The sequence below is a fragment of the Mizuhopecten yessoensis genome, unplaced genomic scaffold (genome assembly GCF_002113885.1).
Source record: "Mizuhopecten yessoensis strain PY_sf001 unplaced genomic scaffold, ASM211388v2 scaffold10829, whole genome shotgun sequence".
NCBI lineage: Eukaryota > Metazoa > Mollusca > Bivalvia > Pectinida > Pectinidae > Mizuhopecten > Mizuhopecten yessoensis.
Genome location: NW_018408742.1, coordinates 1832017 through 1850481, shown reverse-complemented (window position 1 = coordinate 1850481; position 18465 = coordinate 1832017). Strand labels below are relative to the sequence as shown.

The 18465-nt window shown below is 35.5% G+C and overlaps 1 protein-coding gene across 1 annotated transcript; it reads right to left on the bottom strand.

The window, feature by feature from the left end:
* Positions 1-3077: 3077 nt before the first annotated feature.
* LOC110462736 (selenocysteine lyase-like) lies at positions 3078-18452 on the bottom strand. The gene is made up of 13 exons (XM_021516866.1): positions 18334-18452; positions 16896-17005; positions 16302-16373; positions 14772-14800; positions 14187-14367; positions 13519-13646; positions 12271-12429; positions 12023-12132; positions 11228-11264; positions 10831-10914; positions 9890-9989; positions 9113-9182; positions 3078-8898 (listed from the first exon to the last, which is right to left on the bottom strand). Exons 1-13 carry the CDS (start codon positions 18345-18347, stop codon positions 8721-8723), a joined length of 1272 nt encoding a protein of 423 aa, XP_021372541.1. The 5' UTR covers positions 18348-18452; the 3' UTR covers positions 3078-8720.
* Positions 18453-18465: the final 13 nt, after the last annotated feature.

Below are 18465 nucleotides of genomic sequence, written 5' to 3'. Positions count from 1 at the left end.
ACTCGCCCTGAACGCATTTCAACTTGATGTTGGAACTTTGAAAGTTTATCAATTTGACATTCAATAGAGCACTCCCAAATCGCATGGAGATCTCAGCTAGCTACCGGTTTAATATTGCGTTGATTTTCGATGTTTTCTCATGGCATACTTATGTTTTGAACAGGACAGGATTATTGAATACAGCGAACTGTATATCCAATACGGCGCAGGTGAAGCGCAACTCGCGATATGACATTCGGTTACCGTGTGACCAATGGTAAGGTAAAGAGCAAGTTGCCAATCTCTTTCAAAGGGCTGTCGCACTAGGGCCGCGTTCCTACGGCGTCCAAGAAAAATCCAGAACGCGGCAACGCAGTGGCATCGCAAGTGAACGTGGTGGCACCGCCAGTGAACGTGGTGGCATCGCAAAGAACGCTAAGTGACGGCGCGCACTTTGAGCATGCCCAAAACAAACGCTATCGCTCGGCGTTCTGATAAGAGCGCAGTGGGATCGCCGTGAGGTCGCCGTAGCAGCGCAGTTATAATTAGGTCTCATACGTATACAACGCCACAGGATCGCTGCGGGTGCGCACAGAGGTCGCAGTGTGAACGCAATGGTTATCGATGCCGCTTGAACGGCGATCGTAGTGTTCTCTGAGATGACACTGCGTTTCTACCGTGCTGATACGGCGCTGATACGGCGCGTCTACGGAGCTTAAAGGACTTTTATTTTTCTTACCTTGCTCTAACAACAACTGTACGGAGGCGCCACGGCGATCATTGCGCTTCTACCGCGTCAATCGGCAGGGAAAGATTTTTGTATGGTTGGTTCATTGTCATACGTTTGTATGACAATGAACCAATGAAGATTTTTGTATGGTTGGTTCATTGTCATACGTTTGTATGACAATGACAATGAACCAACCATACAAAAATCTTTCCCTGCCTTCTTCACCTTTCTACCTCTTTTGGTGGGCATGATCTCAACTGTTCGAGAGCAAATGGAAGAATGGAGAACTGATGGAGATAGCGTTTTTATAGTTAGTGCAAAACAACAAGTCGTCAGCGCAATGTGAGCGCCGTGATAGTGCAGTGCACATGCAGTGCACGCGCTGTGACAACTCTATGCACACAGTGGAACCACCGTGAGAGCGCCATGAGAGCGCAGACAATCGCTAACTAGAACTCCGTAAGAACGAGGTAGAACACCATTGAGCTCCGTAGAATCGACAAGGTCGCTGTGAGAACGCCGAAACATCGCCATCTTCATGAAAAATATCATTTTTTCCTACGATCTCACGGCGCTTTGGGAAATTTAACAATGCCGTGCAATCGCAGTGGCAACGCGGCTAGGTGTAACAGGGGTTTTATATATACGTCTCTGATGCCCATAAACGTTTTTATGTCATTATGAAGTGATCTTTTTACATTATGTTCCTCTTAATGACAAAGAGTGTTTTGCCATCATGTCATTTTTTTGTACTTAAGTGCAAAAAACATTGGTTTACACTTAAGTGCAAAAGAATAATAGAAAACTTTTATCACTGAAGTGTAAGAAAATACGTTGTTTTTTTGGGGGGGGGGGGGGGGATTGAATGCAAAAGAATAAATAGTTAATGATTACTGCATAATGACAAAATTTATTTTGCCATTATGTCAAGAACTTTGTACGTACTTAAAAAAATCTAAAAAAGTGCTAAATTGGTACAGTTTATGACCGAGTACTCTATTAATCCTTTCTGGCAAAATTTAAAAGCATCTATTGATAGTGCATTAGATATATCTCAAAATGTAGTCATTGTTGGCGATCTACACGTTAATTTACTTACTGTTTCTAATAACCATGCCTTTATTGATTTTATTAACACATTTCCTTAAAAAACATTTATAAATGAACCTACAAGAATTAGTCCATCTAGATCTAGTTTACCTGACCCCATTTTACTATCAGATTCACTTACTTGTAATTAATATGGGCCTCTTGTATACAATCCCCATCAACTCACTATAAGGAACCCCCTTAATACTCCTTTGAATCAATCCATTCGACATAAACTTTTCTTTCAAAGTACTTCTTCCGATAACCATAAGGCACAGAGTCGAGCCGTTTAAAATGTAGATTGCTGCGATGAAAAGCCAGTCGATCTCATCAAATACATCACTTAGTCCAATGTTGTGGTCACAGGGGTCAAATACTTTTAGATACAGAGAGCAACTTCTCACACAAAACTATAAGGCACAGATTCTCCGAGATATTCTGTCTGCAGCTTGCTGTGATGAAGGACCATTCAACATCGTCTTAAAATCTTAAACTTAAAATCTTGCCCAGACAAACTTTTTCAAAGGTTCAGGTCAAAGGTCAGAGAATAATAAAGCTTTCCACTCAGTAAGAAGTAATGAGATTAGGTTATTTAAAGGTTTATACATATCTGACCAAATGTGATCTTGAAAGTGGGTCAAGGTCATTCAAATGCTCCTTCATCCAAATATCAATATTCTGGGCCTCATCGTTATTCAGAAGTAGATGCTGTATTATCACTCAAACTCACAGTCACTTTGTATCAGATAAGTAACAAGTAGAACAATGGGCCTGCATCGCTCACCTGATATTCATCTCACACTTGTAAACTTAAAAGAGATCTAAAATAAAGCTATAGGCAAAATATCAGTATTTATGACTATGAGTCATTCAAAACAACCTGTTAAAAGATTTTATAACATTTGACCTCTGTGAACTTGAAAGTTGAACAAAGTCATTACGTTGAACACACTTTATAGCCCTTCATCCAAGCATGCTACTAGCCAAATATCATCACCCTGAGCGTTTTGGTTATTCAGAAGAAGTTGTTTTAAGATTTTTACATATTTGACCCCTGTGACCTTGAAAATGGTTGAAGGTCATTTGTTTGAACAAACTTGGTAGTCCTTGATCCCATTTTGCTGCTGGCCAAAACACAACCCCAGTCCTTTTGGTTATTAAGAGGAAGTTGTTTAAAGTAAAATATTGACGCCGGACGCTGGATGCTGCACCACAGCATAAGCTTCGGGCCAGGTGAGCTAAAAATTGGAACTGAAGAAGAAAAACAAAACGAGACATCTGATGTCCATGTTTATTGACAATACCAGTATATTACCTCATAAAACATTTACGACACTACAGTAGGTCCAGGCATGTGTGACAGGGACTCAACTCGGCCCCTAAATGTTGGATGTCCAACCCGATATCATAATCGATCCTAAAATTTGAATTAAAAGTATTTCTTGTTACATGTTACTATAACAATTTTTCTGCAGGTAATATTAAGCTGAATAAGTGTTTACGTACATAATGTACACATATACCTAATACATGTAATTAGTTGAAGGGAGGGGAAAACAAAGTTTTTATAATCCAGTCGCTAGTTTGTTCCTTACTGATTTGTGTTGGTTCTGGTTTGTTACAACAGCTAAGGTTATGAGTTGACAAATTCTTTGTATCATGTTTACAGAACAGAAATACTGTCTTTAACTTTTGATAAATATGTTTATCAATTTAGATAAAATAGAATTTTAGCTTACACTTGCCATGGGACTTATGTTCAACTCAAAATACATTTTAGTACTATCATATACAGTAATAACTCCATATGATGTCCCTTATTTCATTTGTCACCTTGTTTACCACAATAAATTGCAATGTATTTTTTCTGTTTTTCTTTCATACATTTCCTTCAATTTATTGCCAAACTTCTTCATAACGCCAACATTTCTTTGGACAAATGGCGGCAGTTTAACAAGGTTTTACTGTATTTATACAAATCAGACTGGAGTTTAAAAGACTGAAATATTGAAAATTTATTAATGAATGCTTCAAATATTTCTACAAATCAGACTTGAGTTTAAAAGACTGAAATATTGAAAATTCATTAATGAATGCTTCAAATAAAAAGACTGAAATATTGAAAATTTATTAATGTATGCTTCAAATCAATTTTGAGGATAATGCATGTCACATCAAAAACTATTTTTTGATGAATACTGCAGTCTTCATAACTTCTTACCCTCTGGGTTGATATTTCCCCTCTCACACATGACTGGGTACCAGTAATTATACCAACTCCCACAATTTATTGTAAGCACAAACAATTGTTCACAAGGAAATGCAAATATCCAAGACAAGATCATCACAAACCATCATAATGACAATTAAACAATTTCAAATACAACATATATAAATATCTTAAACCATTTAACATGTACAGAATATACAGCAGTGCATCAGCGGTATAAGACAATGGAAGTAGGATGAATCCAATTTATTTTAAGGACCTTCATTTTAATGTTATGTTTCACTCTTCAAATGAGATCTTTCATTATAAAAAATTGTCATGCTTCAAATAAACTCCTTCATTAAAAATGTAAAGTGATGTGCTTCAAATAAACTCCTTCATTATAAACAAATTATCATGCTACAAATAAACTTTATTCATTATACATAATGTCATGTAGTGATACGCGTCAATAAACTCCTTTGTTATAAACTCAACTTATGCTTTATATAACCTCACTTCTAGATGTTAAGTTGTATGCTTTAACTCATTCACCCCTGAAGACACATTTAAACTGTTCCATTTCAAAGGTTTTAGGGGTGAATGAGTTAAATAAACTCCTTCATTATAAACATAGCCTCATGCTTCAAACTAACTTCACTTCAAATATCTTAAGTTATATGCTTCACAATATATTCCAACATTTTTCAAGGACCTCCATTGTAAATATTTAGTATCAGGCTTTAACTGAATTCCTCTATAATCAATATGAAACCTTCATTTATTCTCATTCACTCCTGGAATTTCATAATAAACTATTTCAACCTTTGAATTGGATGAGTTCAAATGTGTCTTCAGGGGTGAATGAGTTAAATAAAACCCAACACATCATGGGCCTTCATTATATTTGGTTTGATGAATAGGATTTGGTGTCCTATTAACAGCTATGTGTGCTGTTGATGTATTTACCTCCTTGTGACAGCAAGGATCTGATGCCGATGTATAGTGCTACCTCACTGAAATAGCATGGTGAAGGCACCTAGCACTGAACTCCACGCTGTCACATACTGACACTGAGTAAACCAGGTGACACTGTGTAAACCAGTCTCCGTACTTACCTTAAATGATAAAAGCACACAATTCAAATAAAATCATACATAAGTCAAGGTCCTTCAACATAAACATGGAATCGCATGCTTTTAATACACTCCTTTATCATCAACATCAATTATAATGCTTCAAATAAACTTCAACCTATATTGTCAAATATCTTTAGTCTTCTGCTTCTAATAAACTCCCAGTATATGTCAGGGAGCTTCAACATCATTTTTTTTTTATTGTAAACATAAAGTATCACACTGAAAGTAAACACATGATATGACAAGAACAACCATTATAATGTATAGATAATATCAATATTATACTGCTACAGTTCTACAAGGATTTCTGTAAAATTGATAAACATTTAAAATATTTAGGTGGAGAAGTGCTAATATGTGTATAACTAAATGAATGTATTTATATGTTGAGCAATTTTTACAATATAGAACAAAATGAACAGAGACCGAGGCTCATATAATAATGCCTGCCACAAACTAGTCAAGAGTGACCTCTGACCCATTAAACATAATGATCAATGACCATCAAGTTATATTCAAGTGTAGAACTTGATGTCTACATATCATGGTTTGATATTAACTGAACCTGTTGAATGGTTCATAAGATATTTTTTTGTCTCAAGCCTTTCTCTACAGATGTACAGACAGATACACAAACACATGCACAGACAAAGCAAGTGCTATAACCACCTCAGACGGGGTATAAAAAAGCAACCAATTATAAAAATGTTTAATAATAAGTCTCGTAAATGCATGTAGCAATATTGAAAACACTGACTATGAATAATAGATATAAAATAATGCCCTTAAGCGTACACATGTTACATGAAGCTTAGTTTTCTTTGTAGGTATATTACTTGGTATCCTCGTCATGTGATATGTACGGACCAGAAAATAATGCTGAATCTTTGAGGCCAGGACTACAACAGGACATCGCCATGATGCTAAGTAGCTATATACATAATATACCTCACCTCAATTTAAGGCAGGATTTTCCACATTTTCCAATTCATCTCGTCAAGAAAAAAACCAGGTGTGTGACTCAAAGCAGGCTTGTCGGTCACAGAGGTAACACATTGATATGTAGAAAGATGGCGACAAGATTGTGGGTCCTTACTGGATATGTCCTCAGCATTTAAATCTGACATTCTAATTATAATATGACCATGAATAAGCCAGAATGCTACATACGTGTACCAGTTTCAAGAAAATTCACCTGACGAAATTGAAACATAATTTAGTAATAAAAATTTGGCATGTCAAATGAACAATGAGACAAAGTCAAGAAAATAATCAGTTTGTTTCTTCCCAAAATATGCATGTTTAACAAGTTTGAATGTAAAGGATATAAACAATGCAGCCTCACCATCTGGATTCCGTAGATTTATTATCGGTTTACATGTTTTGACTAGCTAGCTAGATCACCTATCATCAGAACAACGGTTTATACATTTACAGAGCTAATGTTAAAATGACGGCTCTGCCCTGATGTAATATCAATTTTTTGTGTATCATGTGATAGCAACAATAGAGATATGTATAGTTACCTTGAAGAATGGACAGAGTACAGAGATTGAATGATAAACAAAGGGCCATAACTCTGTACATAACCGGTATGCCTTTCAAAATGCCCAAGACAAACTTTGAAATAAAAGAATGCATAATGGGCCATAAATCTGAAGCAACACAGAGGACTTTGAGATAAAAAAAAATATGCATAAAGAGCCATAGATTTGCACATAGCAGCCCAAAATTAAAGACCACCCCAATTTTAAGAACACAAAATTTTTACTTGAGTACATAATAAATATAGCAAGTTAAGTGAATGTCGGTGAAAAACTAAAGAAGTTATGCTTTGAACAAATATTGATGACACCCAGCCAATTAGAAAATGCTATACCGTAACACATCTTATCATACACATGTGTATATTGAGTCAGTTTCCAGAAAAATGAAAATAAAGTTGAATTGTTAATGCAGGAAAACTTGTTTATGATAATAGAACATTTTTCTTGCGGCTGAATGACACCTTAACTTCATATGAATTTTTTTTGGTAAAAATAAATCAAAGAAAAGGTAAACCAACATAGTGGGCTATGGAATAACAAATGTAAGTCAAACATCAACAATTAATAAACATAACAAGCAGAGAAAACAAAAACCAGGGAAATGTAACGAACATGACTACAGCACCCACAGCATTGGGATCATGTTCACCACTACAGCACCCACAGCACTGGGTTCATGTTCACCACTAAGCCCATCCGATGTTAAAGAAAGGAAATAGTCACATTTGAGACAATCACCTCGCCAAAATGAAACAAATATTTTCCATTAAGCCTAACTCTTTTGTAACACAAAACATGTTTGCCATTTAGCCAATCCCTTTGAAACACTTAACATGTTCATTCCTAGATTCAACCGTTTTCTAACACTGCCCAAGTTCCACTTTAAGTAATACATAGCCCAACATATTTTGTATTTAGCCCACAGAACATGTTCGCAATTAAGCCAATCTCTTCATTAAACACTGAACAAATTTGACATTAACCCCTCTGTAGTACACATAACATGTTCGTCATTAAGCCTAGCACTTTGTTCAACACAAAACATATTAAATATTAAGCCATGTCTTTTGTCAAACAATAGTTCTAAATAACATACAATTAAGATGGCAAGAATTATGATGGGGTTATATTTTGTTGTAGCTCAATACATTTTTTTGTTTTGTTCCAACTTAAGTAACCTAACTTAGATAAAATCTCTAAATATATAGGTCCAGCCAGGACAAGCTAGGTAATACTGTACACCAACATTAGTCAACAAAAAAATAAACATAGCAAATATATAGAGCGAAAAATAACACTGGGCTTATACAGATTTTACCAGCGAAAGTTGGACTGGACTAAAGTTCCAGGTGTACAGTACAGTACTTAATGTCACTGACAATTAGTATTAGTGACCAATATTAACAGAAACAGGAAAGGTTTAAGCTAATGGAATGTGTGCACACCACAGACACCAGTTGGAAGGTACAGAAATAAACATGTCATGATAGTCGTAAATCTTATCAAAATAATATATATTTCAGAAACATAAAAAAATAATCTGATTACCAAGGTAACGTTTTGTATGGAGTCAATGCCTTGCTAATCCAGATTTTAACAATCCGATGAAAAATGTTTAAAGCATTGATGTTACTCTGACAATATCAGGGTATTATTGAGTAGTGTTTCTTATATGTTAAATGCAACAAGTGACATTTTCCTTTGATGGTAAACTTAATTTATCCACTGAAAATACACATAGTTCCAAAAATACAATAATGTAGCCGAAAACAGACTCTTTCAGTATTCTTCTCGAAATTGACGCATACACCCCTGAAATTTCGTAATGAACTATTCCAACCTTTTAATTGGAATACTTCAAATGTTTCTTCAGGGGTAAATGAGTTAAATGATTTGAGCCTTAAGCACCACTGAAAAAAACCCTGTCAAATTAGGATTAAAGACAATGATATTAAACTAAGTAAATAAACAAATACATTTTGATTAGCTGCATGTGACACTAAATATGGTATGTATGATGGTCTGGCTCAGCAGGTGATAGCTTCCGTGACATGAGAATCATTTTCAATGAATTCCACTGCCTGCTTCAGGTCCTCGATGACTATGTCAATATCGGCTAGAGTTGTCTCCCTGCCTACTGATAATCTGAGTGCGTTCCTTGCCACAGATTCAGGGATACCAATGGCCAGCAGTATGTGTGATGGTCTGAAATTACATATTAAATTATTATTCACATTTTTTTTCAACAAGTGACATGGATTTTAATAACTTTAATAACTTCTAATTCCAAATCCACATGTTTGTATAATATTTGTGTATACCAGGTATGCACAAGTTAAATGAACAAACATTGTTTAGTAATATACAGGTACCTGTGTACCTTAATCCACCATACAACAGTCAACAGCTGTGTACTGACCTGTTCTGGGCATGGCATGCTGCTCCAACACTGGCCTGCAGTCTGTCGCAGTGGGACAGAACCATGTGGCCTGTAACAGTGGGAGAATACATTCTAATTTACCAGTGATATTTCCAATTATAAAAACAGGTCCCTAAGGTAACATTATCAAAAGCAAGGAGCAGAGAAGTAAGAAAACAATGAAGGTGCCAAGTATTGGTATGGGGAAAACAGGTTATCTTATTGTTTCTTCTATGTCCCCTAAAGAGAAAAGAAACCTCGGATTCTGCAGGGGGCCCACATGAGTTGCCTCTTATGGCGATGTGCAGTGGAATAAAGCAGACTTACACTTTCCCCAAACTTGCTGGAGTTCTCTGTCCGTGACCAATGCAATAACGTACCAAACAATCTGAGTCCCAAAATTGCATAGACTGTCCCAAGATGGTTACAGACTATGCATGGACATACATACACACATGTACCAAATGTGTTCCGAGATCGTAATGACCAATAATTACTTTACGAACCAAATTAAACAATCCATGTCCAAAGATGGTAATAACCTATACATGGACATACCAAACTGTGTCCAAAGATGGTAATAACCTATACATGGACATACCAAACTGTGTTCAAAGATGGTAATAACCTATACATGGACATACCAAACTGTGTTCAAAGATTGTAATGACCACTAAGTTTACTTACCAAGCAATCCATGTCTGAAGATGGTAATGAACAATACATTTAGATACCAAGCTGTGTTTCATGGATATTATGACCAGTTAGTTTACGTACCAAACAAACCGTGTCCCAAAATGGAAACATTACAAGTGTTCGGGAGACGCTCACTGGTGGCAAATTTCCCGTTGATATGGATTCGGTCCCCAAACACATCCTGAAGCAGAATCATACATAATAAATTTATGTGACAGAATGTTGGTTTTATTAATTAAGGCACAAGCACCATATTTTAATACCAATCATAATGATACCAATGCAATTTCTTATACTGTTTTGACCTTCAAATCGCGTAATTTTCACCCAGCGTAAATAACCACGTTTACAGTAACTAGTTACTTTCAACAGCACCATTACTGAATTACATGGAAAATGTCAGTCTTATTATGTAGCATTATACGCCCACAAGGGATAAATATCACATTTCAACAGACACAAATTGCTGCAAGTAATATCAATATTGTGAGATGAGAGAAAAAAACATAACAAAAATATACTGAAAAGATAAAAAGAAAAACAATCTTGTGTAAAAGTACCAGATGTCACGCATTGTGGTAAATCTCCTGTTAATACAGTAGCAGGAGTCACACATTGTGGTAAATCTCCTGTTAATACAGTACTTTGAGTCACATATTGTGGTAAATCTCCTGTTAATACAGTACCTGGAGTCCCACATTGTGGTAAATCTCCCGTTAATACAGTACCTGGAGTCACACATTGTGGTAAATCTCCTGTAAATACAGTACCAGGAGTCACACATTGTGGTAAATCTCCTGTTAATACAGTACCAGGAGTCCCACATTGTTGTAAATCTCCTGTTAATACAGTACATGGAGTCACCCATTGGGGTAAATCTCCTGTTAATACAGTACATGGAGTCACTCATTGTGGTAAATCTCCTGTTAATACAGTACTTTGAGTCACATATTGTGGTAAATCTCCTGTTAATACAGTACCAGGAGTCACACATAGTGGTAAATCTCCTGTTAATACAGTACCTGGAGTCGTGTCTCGAGGTAGTCCCTCACTGTAGCCATATGTTTGCTGTAGTTGTCTAGGTACTGTACCACAAGTTCAGCGGCCTGTACAAACAAGTAGGTAAGATTCAACCGTGTCATTAGTCTTACACTGTGTACATAAGACATCATGTGAAAAAATAATACAATTTAGACTCGTGTACATTACAGCATTGAGTTTCAAAATAGCATGACAAAAAGATCCAAACAATGACCAATTTTTGGAAAACATTCAGTATATTAGTTCATGGTAATATTGTTTCATTTCATAGCGTTGTTTAGAGGCAGTACAATGAAAATGTACACATTTGTAATTAAATTTTCTATGATAAACTGCTAATATAACCAACATGCCAGTCTGACAAGTGAGACCACATACCTTTCCCAGACCAGCTATCATACCAGTGTTCTCTGTCCTGTAATGAAGATAGATTAACTCAACACAATTATAAGTTGTGCGATTACGAAACAGTGAATGTAAGAATTATTTTTTTATCAAATATTACAACCTGACATTTATTACAGTTAACAACTAGAGATTTTATTTTGTGAACAAAAACGTATGTCTCCCTTAAAGGACTCACACAACTAAATCAGCCAATCCGTAAGTGTTTCATACGATCGTAATCCCTACCTAAAATTTGTTCTGGTTAAATACAGTGCCTCTGAGTAATTTAAATAGGTAATTGTTGACATTTAGCGCTCTTATATGCCACTAAACCTGTCAAAAAACACCTTTTGAATCCTTTGTCAATTATGTATCAGTTTCTGTAAATCTAGACAGTTGTCACTATATAGTGTTGAACTTCAAATATTAACACTATTAGCTCAAAAGCTTAGTAATAACATATACTAAATAAATGATTTAGTTGTGCGAGTCCTTTAACAGTTTAAAAATTACGGCCCAGGCAAGATATTCCTGAAAACTTTGCACTTATTTGACCTTTGACCTTGATGTCAAGGTCACAGTGACCTAACGACAGTTCACTGTACATTATCTGTTGGTGATGCAGATATACTGCAAGTTTTATCAAGATATCTTGAACTTAGCACTTATTTGACCCTATTGTTAGAGGAACTGCCTGCTGCTAAATGACAGCCGAGAAACCTTACTGCTCCCAGGAGGTACAGTACTTATAATGATAAAATTTCCTTTTGACCCCTCTATACTTACCCTGGTCTGAAGTTACGCTCCTGTCCTCCACCATACAACATCGGGTATAAAGGTACCTCTTTACTTCCTAGGTTTCTCACAAACACGGCTCCGATCCGTGGGCCATAGAACTGAAACAACAAGAACCTATATAGAACACTTGTGAATTAAGGGATATATGCACATAATCAACCAGTGTTAACAAAATATATTTAACACATACACAAAATGGGGAATCAGAATGTAATGATCTGATATAAAAATAATACCTTGTGGCCCACAATGCTTAGATAATCCACGTCCATTTCCACAACGTCTACCTCCATTTTACCAATAGCCTGGGCTGCATCTGTGTGCAGCAGGATTCGTGGCAGGTTTTTACGAGTCAAATTGATGTGGCGGATACTCTCAAAGATCTCCTTTATTGGCTGAAAATATACAACATTATTCCTTTGGACAAACTCATAAACTCTAGCTACATGTATATTGTTTCTACCAAAGCATGGTCTCTTGTACATGTATTGATAGAAAAGTTTAGACTACATTACTGTAATCAGCCTTAAGATTTCACACAAGAAATACAGTACCATTATACTTGTATACATATGTGCTCCTAGTAAATGTCTTATTCATTATTTTACAAGAGCTTACAAAATGCTGAAGGAATTGATGGCTCTGATCATCCAGAGAACTACAAACAAATATCATGACTCGGCACTCGAAAAAAACATTTTATTTTATTTTTAATTTTCAATTGTGACACTGAAAGTGGGTCAAGGTCATTAACCTTCACCTAAGTCAGCTACATGATAAAAATCGTGACTCTGGGCCTTACAGTTTAATAGAAAATCTTGTAATAATTTCATAACACATTTGACTCAAATGACCTTAAATGTAAAATGTAGGTCAAGGTAATTTACTTGAACAAATCTTATACTCCTTCATCACGGCATGCTACATGTCAAATATCATGACTCTTTGACTTGTGGTTCTGAAGAAGTTATTTTAAGGAAATGGTGATATCAAACAGCTTGACAAGCGGACATTGGACTGTGCATATAAAGTCACAGGAACTTAACTCCAAGTGAGCTAGAAACAGTCAAACTTCAGTATTAAAAATCATTCTTAGCAGAAAATGTCCTGTTTTATAGAATTTTCATTCTTAATACCATAAAGAGCACTTTACAAGATACTTGTATCACACCTGTCTCCTTGTTACAAGATACCTATATTATACCTGTCTCATTATAACAACGTATTGTATTATACTTGTCTCATTATGACAACGTATTGTATTATACCTGTCTCATTATAACAACATACCTGTATCACACCTGTCTCATTGTAACAAGGTATTGTATTATACCTGTCTCATCATAACAATGTATTGTATTATACCTGTCTCATTATGACAATGTATTGTATTATACCTGTCTCATTATATCAACATACCTGTATCACACCTGTCTCATTGTAACAAGGTATTGTATTATACCTGTCTCATTATGACAACATACCTGTATCACACCTGTCTCATTGTTAGCCAACATAATGCTGATCATACAGGTAGATGGACGGACAGCAGCTATCACATCCTCTTTCATTACACAACCAGTTTTCTGAGAGGCAGGTACAAACGTCACACCTGTCATAAAATTACTAGAATAAATGTCAAATGTCACAGTCTTTGGCATTACAGTAAAACCTCAATATAATGCCCCTCATTTCATTTGCCTCCTCGTTTACCGCCGATATATTTCAAGGTCCAAATTTTCCTGCTTTCTAAAGAAACCCTTAATTCACTTCCCGCAATATATCGCCAAAACCCTTCAAAACAGCAAAATTTCTCTGGACAAATGGTGGCAGTATAACAAAGTTTTACTGTATATATCAAAAGGTATGAGGCAAGTAAACAATAAAACATGAGCAATAGAAAAGACGAGAAATGTAAGTTACAGAATATTTATGACAGGGAAACTTATTCCCCAGTACTTTTTATATTTTGTATTTTATTCTGTGGCATTTTATGTATTCTGTTAACATGTGCATGCTGTCATCTCGTAATAGCCCTAATGGTGTGTGTGTATAATGTATTTTACATGACCATATATTATAGACAAAAGTCGAACTGTGCTACCCTGTATAAGTAAAGCGTTTATTGTTATTTTAATTAAATATTACATACTAGCGATTCCCTCCTCAGCCAGGTTTTCCAGTACAAGCTTCACCGAATCATGTTCCATGTTGGAGGTGATAAAGTGGGGCAGCTGGTCTGAGTTGTCTCCCCTACTGGGATCAGTCCCATTAGTGATTTCGTGACAGAGATGAAAGTGCTTGAGAGCAGTCTGTAAAATCATGTTGTTGGCCTGTCATAACACAAAGATACATAAGTATTAAATATATATTACAAAGAGATATTACCTGTATATAAACATGACATGTAGGGATATCATGTACAAATTACATAAAGATATTTTCTGTACCTATATTTTTTAAGAGTCTATAGCTTTTCTAAATAAAGCATTAACTATTCAAAAGAATTCTTTCAGTAGAAGAGAAATGTGTCAGCTCCAGTCACCAAAGCAACATGACTTTTCATCAGTTCTTTAAAGAAACACTTTATTGAAAAAACTGGAGAGAAATAACTAAAAAAGGCAATGTTATTTAAATATTCTATCAAATTTGTTTTGCTTACTCTTATATTTTGACATGCTATCCTCGTAAAATTGTAATTTTCACACACAAACTTGAATCTTCCAATATCACTTACCTCTGTTCCTCCTGATGTGAAAAGAATATCTGGAAAAAAAATTGAAAAAATAAATAAATAGAAATTATAATTAAAACGTATTATAACTAACAAACTATTCATTTGACTTGACAATTGTTTCACTATAAAAATACCTGTATTTAATTAACCTTTATTATGTCACAGCTATATGTTTTATGTCACACCTGTGTGTAGTTTACCTGTATCCTGTCACACCTATTTGTATCCTGACACACCTGTGTGTAGATAACCTGTATCATGTCAAACCTGTGTGTAGTTTACCTGTATCATAGCACACCTGTGTGTAGATGTGTAGATTACCTGTATCATATCCCACCTGTGTGTAAATCACCTGTATCATATCACACCTGTGTGTAGATTACCTGTATCCTGTCATACCTGTGTGTAGTTTACCTGTACCTGTATAATTTCACACCTGTGCATAGTTTACCTGTATCCTGTCACACCTGTGTGTAGATTACCTGTATCCTGTCACACCTGTATGTAATTTTACCTATATAGTATCATGTCACACCTGTAGGTATTTTATATGTATCCTGTCACATCTGTGTGTAGTTTACATGTACAGTGTTTTGTCACACCTGTATGTTGTTTACCCATATCATGTCACATCTGTTTGTATTATGTCACACATGTGTGAAGTTTAATTGTATCATATCACACGTATGTGTAGTCAAACTGTATCCTGTCACACCTGTATGTAGTTTACATGTATCAAATCACACCTTTATGTAGTTTACCTGTATCATGTCACACCTGTATGTAGTTTACATGTATCATATCACACCTGTGTGTAGTTTATCTGTATCCTGTCACACCTGTATGTAGTGTACATGTATCATGTCACACCTGTATGTAGTTTACCTGTATCATGTCACACCTGTATGTAGTTTATATGTATCATGTCACATGTGTGTAGTTTATCTGTATCCTGTCAAACCTGTATGTAGTTTACACATATCCTGCCACACAAGTGTATAGTTTACCTTATCATGTCACACAAGTGTCTAGTTTACCTGTATAGTATCCTGTCACACCTGTGTGTAGTTTACCTGTATAGTATCCTGTCACACCTGTGTTTAGTTTACCTGTACCTGTCATATCTTTGTGTAGTTTACATGTATCATGTTACAACTATATGTATCCTGTCACACATATGTGTAGTTAACAAGTAGCATGTCACACCTGTGTATAGTTTACCTGTATCCTGTCACATCTTTGTGTAGTTTACATGTATCATGTCACACCTGTGTATTGTTTACCTGTATCATGTAATTCATGTGTATAGTTTACCTGTACCAGGTCAAATCTTTGTGCAGTTTACATGTATAATGTCACACATGTGTGTAATTTACCTTGATCAAGTTATACCTGTGTAATGTACCTTCATCAAGTTACACCTATGTATGTGTAATTTACCTTCATCAAATTATACCTGTGTATAGTTTATCTATTTCACGTATGTAACACCTGTGTGTACATGTAGTTTACCTGTACCCTGATAGTTACCTGAAGACTTGGCTCCCACCATGGTGGCCAGGTTGGTCCTGGCACGGTCTATTACTGTCTTGGCCTTCACACCTTCAATCAATCAATCAATAGTTTATTTCAGTGTCACGCATATTTAATTAGTAATCATACGACAAAACAGGGCCATATTACAATAACATTAATACCTTATTTAATTTGTATCAATTATTATGAAGTAACAGCTAGGTATTGCCAAGTCAGTATCAATGATTTCCTCAGTGAAAATTTGACAGAGACAATGAAAGATCGATCCTGACAGGAAGTCAGTTAATAAAGTTTAACATAGAAATGTACAGAAGAACCTGGTTAACAAGGAGACAATGACAGGACCAGAAATATAGAAATTATCCATACAATTTTACCTTGTGCATGTATACACATATTAAGTACAATGTATCAGTTACGTTGATATCAATAGAGCATAAAGAAAAGTGACAATATCATCATCAATGAAAACAGGTATATATGAACAATAATTATTTCTGCAATGTGAACTTTATATTATAAATGGATATACTGCTGGTATAATGTAACTATAGAGATTGACATATCTCCCATATCTGAACATTTTACCTGCAGCATGAGAACTGCTAGGGTTGCCCCAGGCCTCAGACAGTGCTGTTGAAATGGCTCCCAGGACATCGGGTTCCAGGGGAGTTGTCGCATTGTAGTCTAAGTAAATCCTACACAGTAAAGGGACTAGTGTATTAGTACAGAGAACTAAGCTACAGTCTTTTACTATGATGGACCGCGATAAGTTCAAAATACATAGTTACATGTTTCCACTACAACTTTTTCTCTAATAACAACATTCAACACCTTTCAGTTGCAAAAATGTTTAGTTCCTGTATTTTATTTGATAAGCTCCTTGATATAGAATTCAGCTCTTAGTTAAATGTTAGAATTATTTAAAAATACCAGTTGCATATCATATTCCCTTTATTAAAAAAGAAAATCAAAAGGAAAGCAGTATGTTTATCTGCAATGACTACAGATCCAGATCAGAGGGATTGGTGACCTACGTGTTTTACAGACAAAGACTATATCATTGTCCTCCAGACGGAAAATCCACAGACTCATCATGTTCTTCAGGATAGTAATTATAAGAAAGAGGTATGGTACCGGCTCTCCAACCAGATAACTTTTTACCACCACGAAGAACCAGCAGACATATTAAGCAAAAACGTTTTGATGATTTTACAATTGTGAATTTCGTAGACCATTCAGTCAAGAACCATTCAAAGTGCTACGTCGTGTCAGAAGCCAAAACAAATCACTATAAACACTTTAATTTTTTTAGAAAACCTGTGATAGCGTGGAACGGTTTGAATGAAAATGAAGTTCAGTCAGAGAAAGTGGATAGTTTTAAGGCGAAACAGCGCCTAAGCTGTTGGATAGATTAAATCCACCAAGTGCACTCTCTCCTTGCAGTGATTATCCCAGAATTGGGCCTACAGTGTATTAATTCAGATTTATGTATTTGAGTAATTAGCTGCATAATAGACATGAACACTTTCCAATAGGTACAATGCACATAAAGTATCTAAACCTCCTGCTGAACCACTTGCTCACGTTTTTCCTTCAGGTAAACTATAAAGTGTCATACCTTGTTGTAGTGATTAACATGTTTTTTATTTGTTATTTCATACTTATAACCATGCACATATACTGTGACACAGGAAAACTCTGCTGTTTAACTTTTTAAAATATATTTCGATCTAGATATTTCATGTTAAAAATACTTCTGAGAACAGAAACCAGTCTGCCCACGCAGGATATAACTGTGTTATGTCAGCAAATGAGGCAGATGACACACGAGAACATTGGAAGTATACTATAGATATTAAAAGGTTTCATCACAGTTTATATTAAGTGAACAGCTGCTTCCAGGCCAACTTATACATTACTCATTCCTATTGCACATTTTGATTTGTATCAATATGGTAATCGAATGTATGTGATGCTAATTATGGCAATATATAAAACAGGATAATGGGACAGAGATAAATACTTTTCCTGATCCATGTGGAAGGTTTGCTTCTTGCTTCGCTGCAGCGGCTGACATACGAATGACAAAACGGTATTTTACATTAAATTCGTAGGAAAGTCTAAAGTTGTTCCTAATACTAATAACTTTATTGTC

Bases quoted from the DNA above. Each gene is read 5' to 3' on its own strand.
- LOC110462736 (XM_021516866.1), bottom strand. The intron at 16,374-16,895 runs GTAAAATGTTCA...GATTGATTGAAG, and splicing joins TAGCAGTTCTCATGCTGCAG to GTGTGAAGGCCAAGACAGTA. The intron at 8,899-9,112 runs GTCAGTACACAG...ATGTAATTTCAG, and splicing joins GCATGCCATGCCCAGAACAG to ACCATCACACATACTGCTGG.